General features: G+C 38.9%; 1 protein-coding gene across 2 annotated transcripts in view; it reads left to right on the top strand.

Annotated features, from left to right (window-relative positions):
- Positions 1–5,783: 5,783 nt before the first annotated feature.
- Positions 5,784–25,275, top strand: part of UBE2W (ubiquitin conjugating enzyme E2 W) — a 34,106-nt gene continuing 14,614 nt past the window's right edge. For both annotated transcript variants that reach the window (XR_012630761.1, XM_074883011.1), the window contains exons 1-2: positions 5,784–5,868; positions 25,121–25,212. Coding sequence is in view for 1 of the 2 variants with exons in the window: in XM_074883011.1 (XP_074739112.1) it covers positions 5,854–5,868; positions 25,121–25,212 (107 nt within the window). In the remaining variant the exon portion in view is untranslated. The remainder of the gene's footprint in view (positions 5,869–25,120; positions 25,213–25,275) is intronic.

Raw genomic sequence — 25,275 nt, 5'->3', positions numbered from 1 at the left:
TCCTACATTACCATACTAAATTGACATACAATGTTTTCCAGAAGTGATACTCCATGTGAGTCAGAATTATTTTGTAGCAAGCTACTTGGAACATGTAAATGATATATCAATATTGCACTAACATTTAAGCTGCTTTCAGATTTGTCTGAAATGAAAAATATTTGACTTGTAATAAACAACTATGACTTAACAAGAGAACTGTCTGAAAGTATTTAGCTGAAATAGTCATGTAACTGCTCATCCATTGTGCTTTCATAACAGTTCATTTTCATGGTAGTCATATCCCATATGGAGTCTTGTCTTCCCAAGGAACATTCAATAAACAAAAGCAAACCAACAGACTGGACCCGTGTCATCTTGGTGTACAGGCCTGCAAAATGAAATTCTGCAAGCTTTGTAAGTAGTGTGCAGGGTCCGGTGATGGCAGTATGCAGCCTGATGTCCGCATCTGGAGGATTTGCTTCTCATCCCTCTGGAGCCGTGACAGTGTATTGCACAGCTCTGTAAGTTACCTGAGAAGCCTCTTCTCCAGCAATTTTATCTTGCTTCTAGACTAGCAAGACCAAACAGCTACTTAATTTAGAAAATTCCTTATCAGTATCTTCTTCACTGGTTATAAAGTCAGTCACTTCTGTGTATTCCTAAGAACAAAATCAACTTGGTATTCATATAACTCTTAGGCTTACCTGAGAAGCCTTTAGTTTAGTCTTTAGAATTAAAGTAAAATTACTAAATGATAATTATATTTGAATCCTACAGGTATTATCAGTGAGCAGCATCTGAACCCTTGTATTTGATAGACACAGTAATCAACCTGCTCATGTGGGCTCTGGAAACATGCTTTTGATGTGGAAGAACTTTTAATAATTACATAACCTTGCACTGCTCAATTCATTGATCTGTTTTATTGAATATAGGTCCTACACAATCCTCATTATTATAATTTTTTACAGCTTTTACCTTTATAGGTATTTATCTTTACAGTATTTAAAAGAGTTGGAAGACTACTGGTGCCATGGCTTGACAATTACTACAAATTGGTAATTATGGCATATTATTAAAACAGACAATTCCACTCCTTTCCCTAGCCCCATGTCCTCTTTCTTCCCCTGCAGTAATTATAACAACTGTGTGTCCACATAATAAGACAGACTCTTCTTCTGATCTGATGGAAAATCATTTTGGTAGTTTAGTCTTCCTGCAGACAAGCTGAAAGCCACTGATCACCCAGTAGCTGCAAAATTGTCAATTCCTATACAAAAGAAGAAACAGAAGCATATGACATCCGAGAACAAGATTACCCTCTTCTGCAGGCACTGCATTTGCAGCGGATCAGGAATAAGGTGAAACTTCTCAGCCTCCTTTCAACCCTTTGAAAGTCCTGGGCTGGAAGTAATAATGTGCCTGTTTCTATTCAGAACCAAGATGAAAATGGAATATGCCATTGATGAAAACCTACATTGTCACTAAGTAATAAAACAACAAAATCTCAACAGCTCAAAGACATCTTTCAAATTTAGGGTATTTTTCATTTTTAGCGATGTATAATTTTTTTTTTTTTTTTATATTCTTGATATAATCTTGTCTTGGTTTGATTCTACATCTTTAGATGGCATTTTCTGCAGGTGCATAAGACTTGTGTTTATCAGATTTCCATTTCACAGACTTTTTAAACGCAGTGCTCTTCCTTCAATTGGCAGGCAGCAGTGGAAGAAATAGTTGGCACAATTCCTTCGAGGGGTAGGGAGTCCTCCACGCTCATGAGGATGTGGTCTCCTGGCACTGCAGGTCATGGTTGCTATGCCACTGGAGTAATAAGGGGAGGGTAACGTGAATGTACAGTTGACTTCTGTGGAAGAAGGAGGCAAGATGGAAAGCTAAAAAAGTACAGTGGACAAAAGAAATCAAGCTCCCATGTTGTTACAGAGGCAGAAATTGTAAAGAAGCAGGCAGTGATAGTTCAGTATGTAGAAGAATGATATAGAAAAAAAGAAGGGAGAGCAGAGGAAAAAAATGTTTGGTAATGTTTGAGAACATTATGGATAATGTAGGGAATGGAATATAAAATTATGGGGACCCTAATCAAGAAACATATTTGACCTCTGTGAAACTGGTTAGATATATCAGAAAATTATCTAATAAATGCAGTTTGAACATGAATTGCATTTTTCCTGTAAATGTAAGGTAATGCAAGTTCTGAAGAAAAGTGGTTTTTTAGATCAAATTCATTAATATTTACAGAAACAATTTTAGTAGGAGGTACAATTTTCATTATTTGCTCTATATGTTTTTGATATGTGTCATAATCATGTATTTGATCAATCAGTGCAAGATAGCTTCTGAAAGAATGAAGATAACAGATGGAATTCCTCTTACCCCTAAAGATTTGAAAATTTGAGACCTAGGACTCTCATCCTTGAAGTGTCTGGCAAAACCTAGGTTGACTGGTGCAGGATCAGGCTGCATTAGCCAACACAATAGTTATTTGTTTTTTAAAAAAGAAAGCTTTAGTATTTGGCTATCTCTACACCTGCAACAGATTAGGAAGGGTTAACTGCAAAAGTGTTGTCTTATACATTTTTCATAGGTAAAGGTCAACACTGAAATGAACAGCAAATTACAATATAACTAACTCCTTGTGAAATCTACCCACTCTGGGATTTTGGGCCTTTCATTGCTGAGATTACTGAATAACTTAGAACAAAGAATACTATGAGCCATCACAAAATCAAGAATGAAATTGTATTTAAGGAATAAAATACTGATATTCATATAAATTCTTTCTGGGAGTCTGTTAATAGTGTTTGTTTTCTTATTGTCCTTTAAGGGATTGAATCCCTATAGCATTACACACCTTAAAAAAACACTTATTAAAAAGCACTCTCTACAAGCCAGGTTACTGAGACATACGGAAAGAGAAAAAAAACAATAAAACACAGGGATAATTCTCCAGCTGCCCCTATTCCCATGACGACAAGGAGCTAAAAATGTTGCACATATGCAATTGCATGACACTTTAAAAAACAAAGATGTGACAACAGTGGTAATATACCTTTGGTAGTCCTGTAAGAATAAACTCTACTCAAAGTGAATTTAGGGGTGGGGGGGTTCTGCTCACGAGTTTCAACTGCAGAATAATGCTTTAGTTTCTTACATACCCTGTTAAAATAGCATGGATAGTAATTCATTTGTGATCTATTTCGCAAAGGGAAAACTGCCCCTTGCTTTTCATGCCTGCTATCCTCAGAAATGGGGTTTGCAGCATAGATTGTTACCTCAGTAAACAATATTTTAGTCCAAAATGTGGAGATGCCTTGTTTTTAACATTGCAAAGCTCTGTGTGATAGGAAAAAAGACTTCTCGAACATAAGCACAGTTAAAAGCTATGATTTTTTGCTAAGGTGGCTTTTCATCCAGAGATAATTTTTCTTTATGACAGAGTAGAAGTCATATTTGTACTGATTACAGTTAGCTTAAGACTACAAAGCTGATCTTTGCATGTGAAACCAGCTTGCAGTCTATGAAGTGTGCTGGCATTCATAAGCTTATGCCTTTTCGTGTCTTCTGACCTTCAACAGGGTTTTCTGGAACAGGGTTAAGAAACTGAATATAATGGATTGAAATCAGTTTTATCTCACTGTGATTCCATCAACACAGATAGTCAATATGTCCATGTTTATAGCCAAACACATGTCCATTGCTTAAACTTGATGTTCTTGCTATCTTTGTGGCATATGGCATTAAGAAATGTATTTTTGGATAAACATATGTTTGGATCGTGCAAAACAACAACATCTAGTAGAACAGAAATAGCGATGTTCCACTTAATGCTGTAACAGCCTAGGTTAGTTCTGAAGAACTGCAGGAAAAAGTAACCTCTACCAGATCTAAATGTCTACTTAATGCAATAAATCCTCTGCAACCTAAATGGTGCTGTGAAATCATACAGTACATAAATATACTGACTTCCAGGGAAAACACACACAGCAAGACTCTTCTTAGTGCTATTTAAATGAAGTCAGCAGAGCAATGCCAGGCTTCACAGCTTCAGGAACCCATAGTTTGTGACTGAGAATTGAGGTTGAATTTAGAGAACAAAAAGTATAGGACTCATCTTACATGGCGATACTTTTTCCATCCTTACTTTTGGTAGACTAGTCTCCTTTCCTACTCAAAAATCGACACATACTCAATTCTGTTATCAGCAAAGTCCCGCAAAGTCAAGAGGCTCATTCCCTTCTGCAGCCGCCTCACAGGGCAAGGATACTCCTCCCCCTTTAAGCAAACCCCCGAAGTTTGTATGCTCACTGTAATATCGGCGACACTGCTGAGGATGGATACGCATTGGAAGCTGATGCTGTGTTGTGCTGGGTTTTTGTTTTCCTCCAGTTGGCCATTTTCAAAGTTGAGGATACATGAAAACATACCAGAAGGTAAAGCTTGTAGGTTGTAGCAGTATCTCGCATCACACTAAATAATATGAAGAAAGTAGGTGGGCTTTCAGATGCACACCTTTCTTCAGGTCTAAAATTAAAGAAGCAGATTTCAAAGGTAAATACGAACTAAGAACAATTGTCCAGTAATTTAACTGGATGTGTATCAGGCCATCTTTGAATGAAAAATCAGGTGCTACTGATGGAGCAGAGATGACCCAAGGGGATTCTTTAACATCATCAGAACGTGTGGGTGTGGAGGGACAGAGAAAGGTACTCCAGTGTTTCTGGAATGTGCAGTGAGAGCAGTGGAGAGGGAGATTATAATGACCTATAAAATCACTATCTCTATTAAATCCTTGGTTTTCCATGTCCACTAGGATTGAGTTTTACAGGTTTGTCTTTGGAAAAACATCTTGTAGGTTTATCTTAAGGATCTGTTAGTTCTTAAATACTATAGCTGGAATAACTGCTTTATGAAGTATTTCCGCAAGTTGTTTAATTTATTGATTGCATGCAGGTTGCTTCTAGCAAGCGGTGCTTGTTTGTTTTCACCTACACAGTTACCACAAAATCATCCGGTGCAAAGGACAGGGAATGTTCCAGTCCAGGAAAGGAAAATGTAGGCTCCAAAAATGCTGCCACTTAAAATATACCCATGCTAATTCAGGCAGGTACGCCACCGGACTACCAGCAGAGAAAGATCTTATTATCTGGAGACTGAAGACGTGCAGCAGAGCAGCACGGGAGGCACAGGGAAACTCTCCCCTCGCCAGGAGACCCGTCCGTCACCGCAGCCGCAGGCAGACCTTCTCCCACCGCAAACCACCCAACGACCCCGCGGCCCCGAGCCCGAGGAGCGGAGCAGGGCCGGCCGGGCCTGCTGCGGACCCCCAGTCCGACCTCCCCGCCAGGACACACCAGGCGTCAGGGGAGCCCAGAGAAACCCACAGAAGGGCACAGCCGGCATTAGCTAAACCCCATAACGACTATGGACGTCCAGATCTTAAAAACCTTGACAGGCAGAGCGGCCGGTCAACCCGTTCCCGCCCGCCGCCGCTGGCGGTGGTGGTGGTGATGGCCGGCCCTGAGGCCCGCTCCCACCGCGGGAGACGACGGGGCTGAGTCCTCCGCCGCAGGGCAACCCGGCGCGGGCCCCTCCCCGCTGCGGGGCGAGCACAGGCAGGACAGTACCGGCAGAGCCCCGCGACGGGCCGGCGAGGCACCTCCCCCGGCCCCTCCCCGCGGTGGCGGGGGCCCAAGGACGCCGCTCGCCAGCGGCCTCTCCTCGCGCTCTCCCCGCGCATGCGCGGACGCCGGGCCGGCGGCGCGGGCACGTGATCGGGGAGGGGCCGGGCGCCCGGCGTTGCGTCTCCGTGGGCCCGGGCCGGCGGCGCAGCGGGGAGGGGGAGGATCCATCATGGCGTCTATGCAGGTGAGGAGCCTGCGGCGGAGCCGGGGGAGCGCTGGGGCGTGGGGACGGCGGTCGAGCGGCGGCGGCGGCCTGGAGTCGGGAGGAGCCGTTTCCCCGGGCGTGTGCGTAGTGGTGCGCTCTGGAGAGCGGCGCGGGCGGAGCAACCGCCGGGGCAGCGGCTGAGGGGATCGGTTGTGAGGCGGCTCCGGCGCGGCCGCGAGGGCAGGGGGGCCGGCGGCCGCTCGGTGGGGCCGGGGCCGGCGGGGTAGGGCGGGCCCGGCACCGGGATGGAGCCGAGACCCGCGGGGGCAGGCTGTGAGGGGCGAGGCCGGGCCCCGGCCGCGGCGGGGGAGGGAGGAGGGAGCCGCAACTGAGGGCGGGCGGGGCAGGATGGCGGGCGGGGGAGGATGGCAGGAGGCACCGGTCGCCGGGGGGGACGAGTCGCCTCGGGGCAGGCTTGGCAGCGATGCCCACTCTCTTTGGGGAGGCGAGGGGAAAGCAGAGGGGTCCCTCTCGCCCTCGGCAGGGTTTGAGGAGGCCACGGCTTCTCCGGGCGCCGTGGGAGGTGACGGTCTCGTCCCCTTTTCCCGGCGGCGTGGCCGCAGCGTAGCGGGTGTGTGTGTGTGTGTGGGGTGTGTGTCAGGGAGACCCTCCTGGTGTCACCGTGAGGACGGTGTCGAAGGATGTGACCAACAAATCCATCTTCCCGGGCGTTTCTGAGGTTACGGCACTGTAATTCTCGGGCACAGGGGGGCTGGGACAGACAAGTTTTGTCCCAAGCTGTGTGCCCGTGTTGCCCGTGGGGTCCTCTTTCTCTCCGTAAAATGAGATTGTAGTGTGGTGTCAGTCCTGTGGACAGATAACGTCTGGTTTTACTTGGTTGGATGGGGTTGCTGTAGGTACAGTAGCATGAAACATCCTGCCGCTTGACAGGTATTTCCAGCTGAATTATTTATTCATACCTTCTCCGAAGGAGTTCTTAAATAGTAGCTGCAGAAATTGCTCTGGAAGAATGGATCACTTTCACTGTGTGCTGCTCCGAGTGGGTGGGGATTTTTTGTGACTGGGGCAGGAAAAAAGATCTTTGGGTTTTGTGGCAGTGGCCCCTGTCTTTCCTTATTTCACCTGTAACTGCTCTGCTTGTCCTTGAATTTTTACAGTTTTCCACTTTGTTTTTAGATCTGGATGATCTAGCACTTCTGTTTTCTTTCTCAAACTGCTGCTTCTTTTCTTTTTCTTGTTTTCATTTTGGTCTGGTATAACTTATATTTTTTGTCACTAGTAATGGAACAGCCCAGAAAGCGTGTTAAAAATGGATGAAACTAGTTTAATTGTCCTCATAGCCTGGATTTAACATAGCTAAAAAGACTTAAAATGTCAAAACATTGAACTTTATGGGGTAAAAGTTCTGCTCATGGAGTTTAGAAGCATAAAAAAACCCCACGGTGTGTCTTTCTGAGTTATTGAAATGAAATGGGATCAAGAACTTGAACATACTGTACAGAATGTTCTTCGTTTAGCAGTAGCTTAGACAGATAGGCTGATCTGCCTTTGTGTTACCAGCTCTATCTGGCAAATGTGTTACTGTAATGCTGCTCTTTTAATCTTCGGACTTTCACAAGCATAACTGCAAAAGAGAAGCAATAATTTATTAAGTGGTATCTTTTATAAAACTGTGTGAAAACTAGGGAGAAGTGTCAGTTGTGAAACTTGAAGGAGACACTCTGGGACTGTAAACCCGTGCTGTGTTGCTGTCTCTGCCCTAATAAATGACTTTCTACAGCTTGCCTCATCCTTATCTCTGTTGCTCCCTCTGTAAAGGGGAAATAGTGATTACAAATTAAATGAAGTTGTTTAGGATTATATGAATAACAAATGTTGCCCAAATGTAAGATAAGTTATGTGTGGAGGATAGTACTCACTTCCTGAAAATACAGCCATGGTAAGTCTAATGTTGTAATTGCTTTCATTTTAGAAATACCAGCTGTAAGATTACACTTTTTTTTTTTAAATGGTGTTCTGTTGTGTTTTGATGGGGGATTCGAGGAAATTTGTGGAGCTTCTTGTATGTTACTAGTTATGTGATGTTGTGATGACTTTTCCTGAGTTTAGTAAACTACTAATTTAGTACTGTGGTTTAGCAAATTGGAGAAGGAATTGTCTGGTTTGTTGTTTTGGTTTTTTTTTTTTTGAATAGACAGGAAACATAAACAAAAAATTAGTAAGTGAACTGTAAAATTAGTAAGCTTCTCAGTAGTAGACACCTTCCCAGGTGAGCAAGATTTCAAGGCTCTGAATTTTTCTATTGATTAACATTTAAATCTTCAGTGCAAAAAACATTTTACGAAGGAAACCGTTGTATGTAACTTTAAGTGGTTTTCAGTTCAGGATCATTTAATTTATTGTTATTAGTAATAATGTTTAATATGTAAGTTGCCTGAGATAAAAAGGAGACATCATTTTTCAGATTATGTATGGTATTTTTAAATGCGCAGTGTTTAACTGAAATGTTTGTGCAACCCATTGCAGTCTCTAACTATGCCAGGAGTCTATAGCCATATCATTATGGCAGTATTATTTATATTTCTGATAAGAATGATATATTGGTATGCTAAATAAGTTTTAGTTACTACTTCAACTGCTGTAATTTTATACAGCAATGTATGATGCCCTAGGTTAATTACATCTTACTTTTACAGATCCACTGAAATGTCTCTGATTAACTTAAAGCTAGAGTTATCTGATCAGCCTGTTCTAAGTCAGCCTACCTGGAAAGTTTAGAAACTGTAACAAATCACCTCTTTTTGCCAGTGGCACTGAACATCAACCTGAAGAGCTACTGTAGTTCAGTTGATGTGTAGTAACTTGTAAAACTTGTGAGTTTGAGCCTTTATGTGTATAATTTAAATTTATTGTGATCTTTGTGTGGACATTCTTTAATGGTAGTTTTCTGTAACGCTTTTCCTCTAGAATAATAGAAGCCAGTGTTGATGAGATCCTGTGTTTTGTTTTCTAACCACAGTGTTGTCCAGAGGAGTGGCTGATTTGCCACTGCTGGATTGGTTTAAACCTGATATGCATAACTTTAAGCAAATTATAATTTTTTTCTTAAACAAACAAACCCCCCAAACAAATCTTGAAGGAAAAACATTTTTTCAAGATGTTTCACAGTCAAAGCCCAAGCTTGTGCAACTTTTTCCTGAAAAAACCCAGAAATATTCTGTGTAAGTAGAATGGATTTGCTTTAGAAAACTTGGTATAGCGTCTTTAGTAATCTGAAGCTACAGATAACTTAAAAATGTGGCATATGCTGAAGAAATAGTAAGCAATGAACAGTTTTTCTCAGAACAGCTGGAAACACAGAACTTGCATTAAGAATAGAAGAGCAGGTAAAAAATAGAACCGAGAAAGTTCAGTTGAAAATGTACATAACGTATCGTTGCTGTACAAAGTGTTAGATAATTAAGGCCTTTCCCTCAACCCACGGATATCAACTATTTGCATCTTAAGCTCAAAAGATTGACTTTATCCATAATACTGACACTTTAATTACTACCGTTTTACCTTTCCCCTCCTTTCATTTTTAATACCAGGCTACTTCAAACCCGGAATTATGGTTGGACATATTTAAACAGCTTTCACAAACACGTCTATGGGAACAGTTTTAGGTTTGCATTTTATCACCAAAATAACCTCTTGTCTTTAAAGTTAGGCACATGAGATTTGTACATGTAGATATTTAAATCTGATTAAATACGGAGCTAATGTAATTAATGACACAACAGCTTTAGTAAAGAGTGGAGAATGTTAGCCTTCACCATGCATTTGTGTTATCAGGATTTTTTTTTTGCCCTTGAAAACTTCCTGATGGTGGGCCTCCATCAAAATAGATACACACATCAAAATACAGTGCTACTTGAAAAGTCATGTTCCAGCAATATTTTTTTTTTCCAAAACATATGTCTAAACAGATGTTTCATAAAATAATAGTGCTAGATGACAATGCAGAATTCATGTTATGGTTTGAGATCACCAATTTTACGAACTTCTATCACAAAACACAAGCCAGTAGCAATAGAAAAGCTTTCCATGAGTTTCACTGCAGTGTTTTCAGCCACTGGGGTAGGGGATGGGGGAAGTTTGCACAGGCCACTGAAATCTCAAGAAAAATTACCTACACTTTCAGTTACACTTCCCTGCTTCTATTCTTTACCTGCTTTTGGCTCTATTCTTTATCTGTTCTTCTAGTCTTAGTGGAAGTTCTGTATTTCCAGCTGTTCTCAGAACAATTGCTTATTGCTTAATCTTTCTTCAGTATTGGCAGCATTTTTATTTAATAATTTGGAAATAATTTTCTCTTTACTTATTTGACAGCTTTGTTCAGGAAAAAGTTCTAAACTATTTTTAACATATCTTCCAAAAAAACCCCAACAAACCCAACTTTATAGTGAGGAAAGCTTTCAATCGACTGGAACTTCAGTGTTGATGCACATGTGTTCTGTTCTGTTAAATGTCACAGTATGGGATGATATTTGTGTTGTTTCAGATAAAATATTTAGAAAAATAAAATGAGTGGTTACTGTAACTATATAACCAATTCTGGTATATAAACACACTGAAGTTATTGGTAGTTAGTGACAACTTGAAGTATTTAGTGGTGCCATTGGTGAAACACTGTTGAAGATAAAAATTTTTAAGCTGAAAAATGAAAATACCATAATTGAGACCAGAAAGAGCAGAGATTAAAAAGCATTTCTCCTGTCCACTAAGAGGTTGTTAGTCCTTTATGTAACCTTCAGTTATCAGTCTGTACTGGTAGGTGGTATATTAGCTTTGGCATATAGCCATGCTACAGTAAAGCAAGATAAATGCAAAATTTATAGTTATTTTGCCAAGATGAGTTAATCTTGGGGATTTTTTAAAAATAAACTTTTTAAGTGAGTTGAATATTAAGTGAAGTTTAAAATTTATAGTCTTTAAGTCAGTAAAGATAAATAAAATAAAAGTTAGGGCTTTGGGCCCTAAGGAATCTCACTTGCTTGTTTTTGTACCTACCTGCATAAACATAATTTTGGGAAGCACTTTGCTGTGCAGCAACTGCACATTTTTTTGAGCTAGAATAGAAGAATTTGCTTCCAAAAAAGAAAGCAGTAGTAAACAAGTTCACTGAAACCAGCATCCCTGAGCGTTATCAGCAGATCTTTCTTCCAAATAGACCAACTATATAGCTAAAGCATAGAAAATCACGAATGTTTTCAATCTGTCACATTGAACATCGGTATCTCATGAAAATGTATATGATTCAAATCAGGAAAATAAAAGCAGGCAGGTATTTATTGTAAGGAATAGTTAACTCCAGTTGATTGATTGTAAATATTTTTTGCTCAGAGTTTGATAATGTCTTGTACTTGTTTTTAGGCCTAGCTGTGCAAGCTCTGAGAAGGGGAAAAGAGAAAACAATAGATTTGCAAAAGCCAGGGAATGTTGTCTTGTTAAGCTGCTCCCTTGGAAAGCTCTCTGAGTTTGTAATTAATAAGCTAAAGCAGCTTAGCTCAAACAATGTGTGAAACTCGGTGATCAAGCACTTTCTTTAATTGTTTGCTCAAATTCTACCTAGCTAAGACTTTCAGACTAAAGGATCTTCACTATATATATTATGCAGGTATAGACTGTACTGGTAAATACTCCCAGAGATTATGTGATTAGATTACACCTATTAATATGAAAGAGAGAAGGCATGACTTCCATTGAATTTACCCATAGTTACGGCCCTGTTCAACAAATACAAATGTGTTGGGTATAATGATCACGTCTCTTATGTAGCCTTGGTTTACAAGCGAGAGATGAGCTTTCAAGGAGTTTATTGGCTGAAGTTTCCACTGGGGCGGAGGGGAGGAGGACGATGAAGATCTTTTGCTTGGTACTTGGAGACAGAAATTTTGTGCATCTTGCATGGTTTTGAAGTAGTGAAGGACTGTGACAGAACTGTCAGCTGGGGGTTGGGTTTTTGCCTTTTGGAGGGAGGAAGAGACAATATTACCCATTCATTGAAACCTGTTATAATGTCATTTATTAAAAACAAATGAAAATAAAGTAGATGGATGTCCTGGTTTTTGGCTGGGATAGAGTTAATTTTCTTCATGGTAGCTGGTATGGGGCTATGGTTTGGATTTGTGCTGAAAACAGTGTTGATAATGCAGAGATGTTTTTGTTACCGCTGAGCAGTGCTTACACAGTCAAGGCCGTTTCTGCTTCTCACCCCACCCCACCAGCGAGCAGTCTGGGGGTGCACAAGAAGTTGGGAGGGGACACAGCCGAGACAGCCAGTAAGCAACCTTTTGTGAAGAGTGAAGGTCAGGTAACCTGTCTTCTGCCTGCTTTTGATAGTTGCGGGCTTTCAGAAAGTATTTTTGAATCTGTGCCAGCCTTTACAGTTTTTTCTTTGTTTCTGTTTGGTTTTTGTCTGAGGTGACCTTAATCACTGGGATGAAAAACAGATATCAGTCTGGGGTGGCAGGGGAAGAAGGGAGGGAACCCCATCATTTGCCTTCCTGGGAGCAGTATTAATGTGTTAGAAAAGAAAGGACAGAAGGTAGTGGTGGTAGAGCAGGAATTGAGGGACACCTTGGTTTTGATAATTAGTGATCTGATTGAGAATACTAGCTATTCATACTTTCATACACAGTATTAAAAAATAATAGTTTCTCCTTAGGTGATTACAAACTTGCATCTTTTTGTATTCAACTTAATTAAAAATGCTTCTTGATCAGCTTCAAGAAGAAAATCCTGTATATATGTCAATAGATGTTGATAATAGTTTACTAGAGTATAGCAAATATTGTCTCTAAAAGTCTGCTGGAATAAAAAGCTTCATAGAATTTGATGCTACTTGTTCACATAGATTTATTTATTTCTTCTTAATTGGAAATTGGTGGCCAGTAATGAGAAGGGGCAGGGAAACTGACTGAATTGAGGTTTCCGAAGTTAGAAATTCTGTCACCATCGTATTTAGGGAAACAGATTTGATGAATATTTAAATTTTGTTACAGTTTGCAGTTTCCAACATTTTGCCCCTTTTCTTTCCAAAAGGTTTTTTGTCAGAACACAGTGGTTTATCTCAGTTACCAACCTTTGGAATGGTTTTTATAAGGGTGAGAAATTCCCTGCTAGTTACATAGTTACCCTCATTGTGCCAGCTCTTGCTATTGTCTTAAATTCAGTTCTTTAACTGAAGCAGTTCAAATAATGTCAGACTCTTATCCTTAAAAGATAAAATTATTTGTGTTTTTAGTAATGAGAGAGGCTTGTGCTGGGCATTGGTACATTTGAAGACTCTGTTTATAAAGCAGATGACTAGCTGTCAGTTTCATTTTATTCTTTATTAGTGGATTTCACTTAATTTGCTTTAAAATGACAAGTTCATTGCAAAGAATTTGATTATCTGGCAAAAAGCTTTTGAGACTGGAGTACAGAGTGTTTTGTGTGTGTGTGTAGTTATTGATTTATCTTTAATTATACTGTAGTTCTGATTTCAGGTTGATCTTGTCTCTTAGCTTAAGTCAAACATATTATTCCCTTTAGAAGAGGACTCTGTTGCTTTGACCTTCCAATCAAATATTTTAGAATATCTTGGAGCATGTGAAGATAGTATACTGTTACTGAACTGAGAAATCAGCAATCCTTCCTCCCACTACCCTAATCCATAACCTAGTGAAGCTTTTAAATGCTCAGAAGAACAAAAGGTTAGTGGCGGAAACTTATTTGTAAGTAGTTTGTTAAAAGATTCATTCATTGCCTTTTGGTTCCTTTAAAAAGAGAGAAATGTGCAAAATGCCTGACATTCAGAACTTGAGGTATGGATTGGTCTGGGAAAATAACATTAGAACTGGGTTGCCAGATGTTAGCATGTTTTATTAGAAATGAGAAGGAGGAGACTAATCTGCTTCTACATTCTCAGTACAGATTGAAAATCTGATATTCAGCCAAAAATAGGCAAAACTGAAAAACAGTTCTTCAAATTCAAATCCCGGTATTATTTTTTTATGGACAGAGTATTTAGTGAAGCTGTTTTATTATGTGTCCTGCTGAAGCTTTAATTGGGCACATCCAGGCAATTATCTTTCTTTCCTCCTCTGGGCCTTGATTAAAACTTAGCAGAAGAACATTGAATAGGAAGAATTCATGAAGGGTTGTGATAATCAAGTATCTGGATGGCTTGTGAGTTTGGGAGTCTGGGACAAATTATATCACCTGAATTATGGGATATACTCTGCAGGGGCTTTCTTGAATGACCCAGTTGATTAGGAAACAAAGGATTTTTTTTTTTTTTAATTTGTAGGAACTGTCATCTTTTCTTTAGATTTCTGAAAGTAGCAAGATGGACTGTAGCAGGTAATTTTTTCTTAAATGTCATAATTTTTAACCTTTACCTCGTTTACCTGAGAGCTTTTTGAAGGTATATAAAGTTAGGTTTCTAATTAGAGAGTAACAGGCAGTCAGTTCCAGCAATATTTACACTGTTAAAAATGTTTTTTTCTGTAGAGGAGTTTTGTTTGAAAAGCAAGACTGTCTACCCAGAGTTTAGAACTCCATGTTCTGGATTTGAGATACTTTTCACTAAGAAATGTGTGAATGGAAGAACCAAAATACTGAAAATAGAGTTGTTACTGGTCTTAATCTCTCAGGCTAGTAGGTTGTACTAGCAGACTAGCAACAGCTTTGCTTATGAATCAACATGGTGGTGTTGTAACAACACTGTTGTTGCAGCCTGTTAACAACTCCTCCTGTTCTGGTACAAGGTTACTGTGTGCCTCCATTCAGTGATGGAGTGCTTGGAAAAAATCTGTCTCCTGCATGCAAAAACTTCTTCAAAACAGGATGGTTTTTGTGAAACATTTTGTAACATGAATGGGGGAGGAGGTGACAGCCTGTAGCTTGTAAGTGAAATGTAAATTCTTTGCCAGGACTTCATCATAGTACTGACAGTGCTTTTGTGCTAATGGAGTTTGCTGGGTACAGTTAAATCTTTGGGTGTGGAAGAGAATCATTGGTAGTTACTGAAGAAATATTGTTAGGTTTCCCTAGGGTGCAGCAGCTTTACCAGCATAAAATAGAAGACTGGAGCCCCAGTGGGATTAATTTTTAACTTTTAACTATTTATGAGTTAGTTTCTCTTTGTCTTTGATCTCCAAGCCAGATTAAGATTTTTGTTTATAGTGTCTAGGAAGGCTTGGCCTTGAAAGGCTACTCCTTCTGTATATCATTGCAACGAAGAGAAGGGAATTCGAGTGCATGGGAATAGGAGGTTTCTAACAGCATTCAAGCGCAGATGTTCTGGACACATATGCTTTCTAGTCCGTGAAGTTGCTGTTCCATCTTTCAGTTTCTTCTTATCCTCATGATACTGCCTAACTGGGCATGGCTAGTAGAATCCCTCCCACTCCAGGTGAAAAGGCTACCACATGCCAGCTTAATTGCCCATCACAGCTTCTTTTAGTGGTAAAAAAAGTGTGGTGATGGAACATTTCCTCCAGCAGAAATCAATGGAAGCTATTTACCCATTTTCCAATTTTTGCTCTACTAGTAGAGAAAAATTTCTTTTCCTCCAGCTGTTTCTACCAAACTCTTACCACTGCCCTAAATATATCCTGTCTTGTACTGAATCTCCTTTTGGTTTAATCGGCTCAGCTTTTCTCTTTCTCTAAAAAAAAAGGAAAGTCTATAACTTGCAAGTCTATATTGAAGGTTGTTCGTAGGTAAAATATTTGAGTAAGATTGCTCATAATTTAGCTTACACATTTAAGATGTTAACCCCTTTAAGACACTGCACATCTCATCCAGCATTTCTTGAATCATCAAAAAGTGGAAAATTCAAGAATTGCAAAGATAAGACAGTTGAATATAAGTTGAATTTTGTTTTCTTTGTACCATTTACCTTTAAAAAGTTTGTATTTTCAGCTCTGAGGAGATAATAAGCCAGGAATATGGGCAAACAGTCGAACATGATTGGATTTTGGTGTTAATATTTTACTGCTAATCAACAGAGCCAATGTAACAGGGTATGTATGCTTTGCCCACTCCAGTTACCAAGTATAATATGATAACCAAAGCAGTATTCATTGGCTATCTTAGTTGCTCTCAACTGTACGTACACAATGTGTACTTGGTGGTGACCCCTATAACTAAGGGTGCCTTGCTTTTTCACTGTACACATATTTTCGTTTGCATATGGCTTTGTTAAACTTTAACTCTCTAGGCTCCAGTTTTCCAAGGACAGGGCAAAGCTGTTGTAAGAGTTCTCACAGTGGGCTTAGAACTGGAAATAGACACATGATATTGCAGTACTCCTTTTTAAAGGCATTGAGAAAAGTAATTTTCACATACATACAAGAGCTAGATAAGTTTTCATGGCAGGGGAGGAAAATACCTTTGCGTTGTTGCGTTGTGGGGGGTTGTGATTAAAGTCCGTCTACCTGTCTGTCCATGGGTATGATCCTTGTTTGTGGTAGAATCAGAAAAAAGATCCCTGGTTTTGGGGAATGTGATGGTGATATTGTCATATATGCTTTAGGAATATAGGTTTTACTCCTTTTGAGGTAGCTGACAGGGACACAGAGACCAGTGTAATAATTTTGTATCTAATAAGCATTTATGTGATATAGAACATCTAGCTCAATGGTGCACAGTAACCAAACTATCTGATTCTAGGAGATGCATTATGAAATACTTATGTTGCCAACCTCCAAATCTCCTCCTGTCTTGAATCGTTACCCTCTCGCCTTTTCACATGTTGCTTCTTTTCGTATGTTTCTGCTCATGAGATTCCTGCACCAGCAATCACTAAAAGTGAGAATTCAGCTGTCACATTTGAGATGTTACCACACCAGTTCCAGAGGTGGCCAAGTAAGATGTGTGTTGGTTTGGAGAAAGAAGAGTGTGTGTTTTTGCTTAGCAAAGGTGCTAGAAGCTATTGGCTTCTTTAACATGAACCATGACAGACAGTGAGTGCCATCTATCAGGATTGAAATTATAGAGGTTGTTGTGAGCTGTCTGGGGAGCTGGCAGGAATTTTACTCCACTGTCACCCAGCTAATTTTGTGTTCTTTGCTCCATATGCTTTGAGAAGTCTTATGAGCTTGACGCTTTAGAAAATCTGTGGAGGATAACTGAAGGGGTTGCACAAATCCTATTTGACAGAATTAGTAACAGAATACAAGCCATTGCTATGTCAGTCATGTCTCAACTACTTGAATAAACTTTCTTTTGGAAGTGATGTTTGGATCGGTCTTAAGCATTATTCTTTGATTTCATCCTTGAATTATCCTTTCCTGTAGAGGAGGGTGAATTAAGTAATCTTAGTAATCTTGGTTTCAAAGACTTCCCCCTCTTTGTAAATACTTGTGTAAACTGCCAGTTATGTCACACTGCCTTTTGCAGCTGCTTATTCCTTTAGTTGAAGGACTGTGGTGTTATCTAGCCTTGGGTTTCTGATCTTCCTACTCTGCTGTTCTGTTTCCCTCTAGATAGTGAATATTTTTACCAATTTGATACTTATTAGTTTTGGTGTAGTTGGAAGTTGGATTAAAAGAATGTCTGAGCATAAAATCCTCTCTCAAAAATAAGGAAAAGATCAATTTAAGATTGCCTGTGCATCCTTCATTTATTCTGCTTTTATGTAAATAAGACCATGATTGCAGTCTGTTTTCTTTCGCAGTCTCTTTAAATAGAAAGTGGACAAAGCAGAAAGGGAGCTTCTATGAGAAATCTTACGATCGATTAGCAGAAACATTGGAATGATGGTCTTGTGATAGGAAAAGAACAATACAGCAAGCACAGCTCCCAAGAGCGTATCAGTGTATAGAAAACATCTGTTTGGAGGTTATTGTGGGAGTGAGTAGCTGCACTAGCTTGTTTTTTGACTTATAGGAACTGATTGAGAGCCTGAAAACAACTTGAGCATGTGATTTTAAAAAATTGTATTCCTGATTCATGGTTAGAAAAAAAGCAAAAGCAATAATGGTATTGACTTTAGATATGCCTGTCTCTACATAGCTGGAGATCTGTAAATAAAGGAGGATTCCTGATAATTAAGAGTGGTGAAAGGCTACAAGTTTCTAGAAGAAAATACTAATTTACAGTGTCAAGCTCTCTCAGTATGGAAAATTACAACGATATTAGTAACCGTCAGTATGGCTATATGAAGATTGAAAAGACTTTGTACAAAACAGAAAAGTGAAAGTAAGTAATTACTGCTAAAGCTCAATATGAAAGAAAGGGACAAGCATATAAGACTGAAGTCTACCCATGGTTCATTGTTTTAAATTAGCAGATTTGAAAAGCATTAAGGAAGGTTTTTATAAATCGCTAGAAAGACGAAGAAAGGGATGAGCCTGTGAAAAGGAAAGCAAAGAATAGATGACACAGATACTTAACAACAAATTGTCCCAAATAAAATGGACAGATTCAATACTCTCTGGGCATTGGATATTATGTCAGTCACTGAGATTCAGCTGTGTGGGTTAGTTTTGTGGGGTTTTTTTTGTTTTGTTTTAAGTGTCTAAGCAACCCAGTCTGAGTTATTTGACAATTATCTTGAGTTTCCAGGTGATAAATACTATTTTTATTCATATACTGTTGTGTGAAAAGGGTGGCTTCTGGAAGGCACTGGATCAAATATCAAGGTTTCTGATGCCTATAGGATATAACAGACAATTAACTTGGGAGTACCTAGATAAAAAATAGCCAGAATTTCAGAAGAAGAATCACACTGAACTAACATGATTTCCTTGTCTTATTGTGCGGTAGCTATTGTGAAAGAGGAGCACTAGCTGTATTCTGACTGTGCAAATAGTTTTTACTTTCATTAATGTGACATTTGAACAAGCACACAAGAAAAATGGGGTATAAATCAGTGGATTTTTTTGTTCTTATTAACCACAAAGACTACTTCTCACAGTATCACAGTTGTGGTTTGGTTGTAGTAAAATCACTCTTGCTTTGACTGGGTGTCTGATTCTGTTAAGCTGAGTGGACCTACCAAAGTGTATTTTGAGGGCAGTCTGCATTGGCTTGGAAGAATTATGTGTTTAGTTTAGAGAAGATTGGGGAAGGAGAGAAGTAAGTTGAAATAAGTAAAAGAATTCTTTTCTGTATCCGTGAAGAGTAAGAGAAGTAATTTGACATAATTTATTCAGCTCACCTAGATGCCTTACTGTGAAGAAAATTCTTCCAATTATTAAAGCGAGAGGGTGATGTGGAAAATGTTAAAGGCCTTTGACTGCAAGGATATTTTAAGAATCTTTGATCCATCCTTACATTAAGTAGTTGGAGACGTGACTTCCATGAGGTATCTTCAAGTCCTAAGTTTATAAGATTCTACAAATGAGATAGTTAAAATTGTCTGAAAAGTGTTAATCCATTGTACTTTGTTCTCATATGTATGTTGCTGCTAATTCTCAAGAATTTTGTGCCAGAAAAAAGTTTTCTGTATTAATGGCTGTCAAATACAAGGAAGGCTTTTCTCCCTCTGAAGCTGTTCCTTTTCAAATGCTTAATTTCAGAAACTTTCCATTGCAGTGTGCGTTTTGTACGCAACGTGTGTGGGCTTGCTATATCAGAGTCATGGTTTTTTAAAAGTACTAACTGAATTGTCTGGAAGCAAGGAGTGTGTGTTTCTGGATTTGTGAATGATGTTACAGTATCCTTTAGACTTAGTGTTACTCTGAGAAAATTAATGTTCTTTGTAACCTTTTTGGTCAGCTATTACAAATATTGTTGAACACTGAAGAGGAATTAATTTCAAGTTGTTGCATTGAAACTTGAGATGTTTTCTGAATTACTGTGGTAACCAGGAGCTCAATTTCCTGATTAAACTTTATAAATCTGGCCTTCAAGGGCTTCATTTACGAGATTTTTTTTTTTTTTTAAACTAGATCTGGCTCCTGATAATCCAGTTCTGTGTATTAATGATACAAATTAAGTTGTGGTAAGGGAGGGAGGAAGAAAAATATAGTCCTTCATAATATCTTTGGAGAGTATCTTCCAAATTTTCTGAATATCCTTAGCTTCATATTGGGCTATGTGTGCAATCCTGTAGCCAGACAGCTTGAGGAAAGTGATTCTTCCCCTCACTCTGGCGCTTGAGACCACATCTGGAGTACTGTCTTTAGGGAGCCCCAGTACAAGACAGATGTTGATGTACTGGAGTGAGTCCAACAAGATGGTTAGGGGCTGAACTGCATGACATACAAGGAGAAGCTGATGGGATTTCTTCAGCCTGAAGAAGAGAAGGCAAAGGGAAGATCTTGCTGATGCCTACAATAACCTAATGGGAGGGTGTTGGGGAAAACGGTGACACAGTGGGAAGACAAGGGGCAACAGCCACGAATTGGAACATGAGATATTCCAATAAGATATAAAAGAAACATTTTGTATCATGAGGATAGTCAAACACTGGAATGCATTGACCAGAGAGGTTGATTAAAAGACAATTTTCTAAATATTGATTAGCCCCTCTCTTAAAAGAGTTTTTCAGTATTTGAATGAATTCTGGTTAGTAGACCATGATGCCCCCCTACAATTTTGTTCTAGTTGCTATAGAGTACTCTTGAGCATGTTCTGGAAAAGGTCTGTAGGGAGCTGTTTGTTAGTCTCTACAGAAATAATTGAGTTGATGCTTGATAGAACAAACCAAATTTTGAAAATGTCTGGTGAAAGCGTATTAAAAATACCCAGCTATGTTCATCAGGTATGGTATGATTAACTTGTATGGCATGGTTAATGGAATAGTGTTGTAAAGTAGATAGTATGTTTTATTACTCTAGTTGGAAAAAACCCAAATAAGGGCTTGTATTCCCAAAAGTATCACATCTTAAATATGTATCAGTTGGTCCAACAGAAGTAATTCTCTTTGTGTAAAGACTTGCCCTTGCTTCTATCTGTAGTGACTAGAGTAGTACTTATGAAATCTTTAAAAGCATTTTTTCCCCTTGAGCTCACACGTTCAGAGTTCCTGTCGTTATGGGGACTAGGAGAAATCTAGGAATTTATTACGAAATGGTATTTTTGTCCTTTAATTTCAAGGGAGGTTATCCAAGATAGTCAGTATAGCTGGAGAGAATAAAAATGAAAAGGTTCTGTGCCATCTCTAATAGCAGTTGTTGGTCTTCTGTCCTGATTGCCTGCAATTGTGGGGTGAGATCCTTTTTATTTGGGGCAGGGGAGGGTTGTTTGGGGTTGGGGTTTTTTGTTGGTTTTTTTTTTTTTTCTTTCCCCCCTGGCCTTACCCTTAAGGGGAGCAATGTTGAGATGCATGAAATCAGTCAGGGCCTAGTATAATGGAGACACATGGCTGATACTGAGAGGTTCCAGTAAAGCTGAAGGGAATAACACTTTTTGCTGATACTTGGTCCTGTCTGGGACATTGCTCTGAATGAAGAACAAATCTAGAAGAGTGTGGGTTTCTTGACCTCTGCATCCCCTCCCTACCTTTCCAGTATGGAGCTGTGCCTAGGAACTTACTGTTAATCATTATACTGGAGTTTATGCATAATAGGTAATCATAGTCAGGTTTTCTTTATGGATTCCCTTATTTCAAAATGATAAATTTATTTGCTAAAGCTTGTCTTAATTTCATTACACTAGCAATGTTACAGGCTTGCTCTTCTGGGGCAGTTATATTATTGAGTTTCTTTGGCTTAATAGTCAGATAACATACCCATTTTCTACTGAATGTGCTCTTGACATGCATTTCTTTTTTTATTGATATTCTCACTGAGAGCTACAAATACAGGTCAGACTGAGCTTATGTCGTTACTTGTTTGAACTGGCTAACTTGGAAATGATAATTTCTTTTTTGTCTTTAAAACTATAATTTTGTTTACTATGATACTTTTGACCCAAAGTGTAAACAATATTTCCTATTATTTCTCTGGGATGCATTTTTTGGTCAGAACTGAAAAGCTGTGAAGCAGTTGGAGAGAATATTTTTTCACTGGTGAGATGGATAAAAGACTGACTGAGACTGTATTAGACTGAAAAGACAGTTGCTGGAAAAAAGGGCCAAAGGTCCAAAGTTGAAATGAGAGGATATTTTAAATGTTGGTAATTTGGGATTTTTGGTAGGATACAGAACAAGCAACACTTCCTCTTTTCAAATGACTGTGTTTGATCAGATACTGATCTGATTGAGAGTTATATAGTTGGTCTACATGCATAAGTAAATGGATCAACTCAATTATCTGCTGTTCTTATATACGTTTGTTCTTAACTATTTTTTACCTAATTGTCCTGGTTTCAGCTGGGATAGAGCTAATTTTTTCTTTGTGTGTAGAATAGTGCTGGTTTGGATTCAGTATGGGATTTCATATGAGAAGAATGTTGGTAATACACTGATGGTTTTAGTTGCTGCTAAGAAATCAGGGACTTTTCAACTTCTTATGTCCTGCTAGTGTGCAGGTAGACAAGAAACTGAGGGGGAGCATAGCCAAAACAACTGACCCAAATTGGCCAGTGGAATATTCCATATCATCTAATGTCATGCTCAGTATATGGATGAGGGTTGACTGGGAAGCTGACTCTTGCTTCCAGGGTTGCGGTTTCAGGATTCTCACTTCTCTGGAATCACTGCCCAGGAATGGGCTGGGTATTGGTCAGCGAGTGGTGAGCAATAACGTTGTGCATTACTCATTTGTATCTTCTATTATTACTGTTATTATCATTATTATTTTACTTCTACTTTATTTCAGTGCTGTGGTTTGAACCCAGCTGGCAGCCAAACACCATGCAGCCACTTGCTCACTCTCCCCTGCCCAGGGGATGGGTGTGAGAATTGGAGATGTAAAGGGACACTCGTAGGTTGAGCTAAAAACAGTTTGATAATTGAAACAATAACAGTAATAGAAAGTACAAATGGGTAATGCACAATGTGATTGCTCACCACTCACTGACTGATACCCATCCTGTTCCCGGCTAGTAATCCCGAAATACCAAGATCCTGCAATCGCTATCCTGAAAATGAGAGAGACCCCCCCCTCCTTCCTGCCTGCCCCTCCTTTATATATGGAGCATGATGTTACATTATGTGGAATATTTCATTGGCCAGTTTGAGTCCGTTGCTCTGGCCATGCTCCCTCACAGCTTCTTGTACACCTGCACATGGGCAGGACATGGGGATTTGGAGAGTCCTTGATCTCAGCAACAACTGAAAACATCAGTGTACTATCAACATTCTTCTCATACCAAATCCCATACTGAATCCAAAACACAGCACTATTCTAGATACTAAGAAGAAAAATTAACCCTATCCAAGCTGAAACCAGGACATTCAGTTATTAAATTGGTTTTATCTCAATTTATGAGTCTCCTTAACTTTACTTGTTCCAGTTCTCTCCCCCATTCCCTGGAGTGGGGTAAGATGAGCGAGCGGCTTCCAGTGTGTGGCTGCTGGCTGGGTTTAAACCATGACACTAATGTTTCCAAATCTCTTCTTTAAGCGGAAGAGTTTGAATTTCCCTTATCAGGTTCTAATCTCTGAACTTTTAAAATATTTCTCTGATGATCTATATGACAAGGCGCATACAGGCTGACTACCATGAGGTTTATTTGATGGTGGTCTTGGAAAGTGTCAGAAAGAGAATTGACTTAAAAATATCTCTGCCACTCAAGGATTTGTAAAATGGTTTTGGAACTTTGTTCTTTTGCAGTTTAATTCATAATAGTGGTGTTAAACACTGGTGTTTATAATCTAAAATTTTCCTAATCTGTGCAGAAAGCAAAAGATGGAATCTAATCTGTTTTTCACTGTGTTGGCAATACAGTTTTCTTATGAAAATGCTACCATTGTTTTTTCAGTTTGTTTATATCTGTACACCAATTATAGCAACCTTTAAAACTCTATAACATTTCACTTCAAAACATATTTGTTTAATCACTTGCAAATAAGACTTTTAAAGTGTGTATCTGGGTTCAGGGTAGGAACTTTAAAAATAGAAGCCCAAAGCAAGTTTTCAGGGCTTGTTAGAGACAAAGTTATTTCAAAATGTAAATTGTTACTGTATGAAGACCTTTTCTTTAGGAGTTGTGTGTCTGAATTTATTGTTGTCCTATTTCAAAGATATTAATGAGATGTTGAATCACTTCTATGTTGACAAATGAACAAGTTATTTTTCCCTGTGGATTTTTTTAAGTTCTACTAAGCACCAGAAACATTTGGAAAATTGATAAGAAACAGCTACAAATGTGTGATAAACCTGCATTTTAAAAAAAAGTATGTTGAATCAAAATTAGATATTAAGCCTGTAAACCATGTATTTTGATTCCTCTTGAGTGTAAGGTCATTTTGTCTAGTAGAATGATGGAAGTGGACTGGTAGGTGGTAAACCTTAAAATTGTTGGCAGGAAAAAGGAGAGTAAGAAATGAGAAAGCCTTGAACTTTCCGTTATCTAGATGGCTTTGAAATGAAAAAACATATTGCGTAACTGTTTATATGGAGAAAATACACTCTAAAAGCAGTGCCAATGATAGTGCTTCACAGAGGTTGCATTTCCCTTGCTCCATAGATTGTAAGAAACAGTTCTGGTAGTTGTTATGTAAGCAGCTGGTTGCAGTTACCTATTTTGACAGGGATAAATAGTAAAGATGACCTGAGCTACTGGTGTAACACTTTTCTAAATACTACGACCCTGTAGGTTCTAAGATGCAGTTGCTATGAAGTTATAAAATAATTTGTGTTCTGCAAGTCACCTAGTCCTGTTTTAGTTTCGTGTTATGTTCTCTGGGATGACTTAGAACCAGGCAAAGGCTTGCACAGATGCCAGATGGAAGTGTCTTAAATTACTTAGAGGAGGAAGAGTTGTGCTGCTGAAATCTTGGAGATTTAATTGTAAATCTGATGCTATCAGGGGAATATGAAATGTTCGCTGCTAGGTGTAGAGCTCTGATTGACATCTTTGTAATATGACAAAATCCTGGATACTTCTGTGTATTTTGTAACACAGCAGTTCTTCACTTAGCAGTGTTGCAAATATAAGTTCCATTGCATTTTACAAAAAAAAGTAAGTTTAAGATCTATGAATTTTTTTTACCTGTGACTTTTCAGTTTTATTTCTAGGAGAGAAGTCTTCTCTCTTCCTCACCTTCCAATTCCACTTTGTATTTAAATTCTCAAATAAAATTCCTTTTACTTTTCAATAAATGATGAAATGTAGTTGAGTGTGCATGTTTATCGTTGAACTTTATTTAATATTTCAAATATTCTATACAATTTCTTTATAGAAACGATTACAAAAAGAACTATTGGCATTACAAAATGATCCACCTCCGGGAATGACTCTAAATGAAAAGAGTGTACAAAATTCAATTACACAGTAAGTATATATACTGTTTTACTTTTGCTATCAAGCTGAAAAGTGTAAGTAATGAGAAGTTCT

This window comes from Strix uralensis, chromosome 1 (genome assembly GCF_047716275.1).
Source record: "Strix uralensis isolate ZFMK-TIS-50842 chromosome 1, bStrUra1, whole genome shotgun sequence".
NCBI classification, from domain to species: Eukaryota; Metazoa; Chordata; class Aves; order Strigiformes; family Strigidae; genus Strix; species Strix uralensis.
This window is presented reverse-complemented; position numbering and strand designations above follow the sequence as displayed.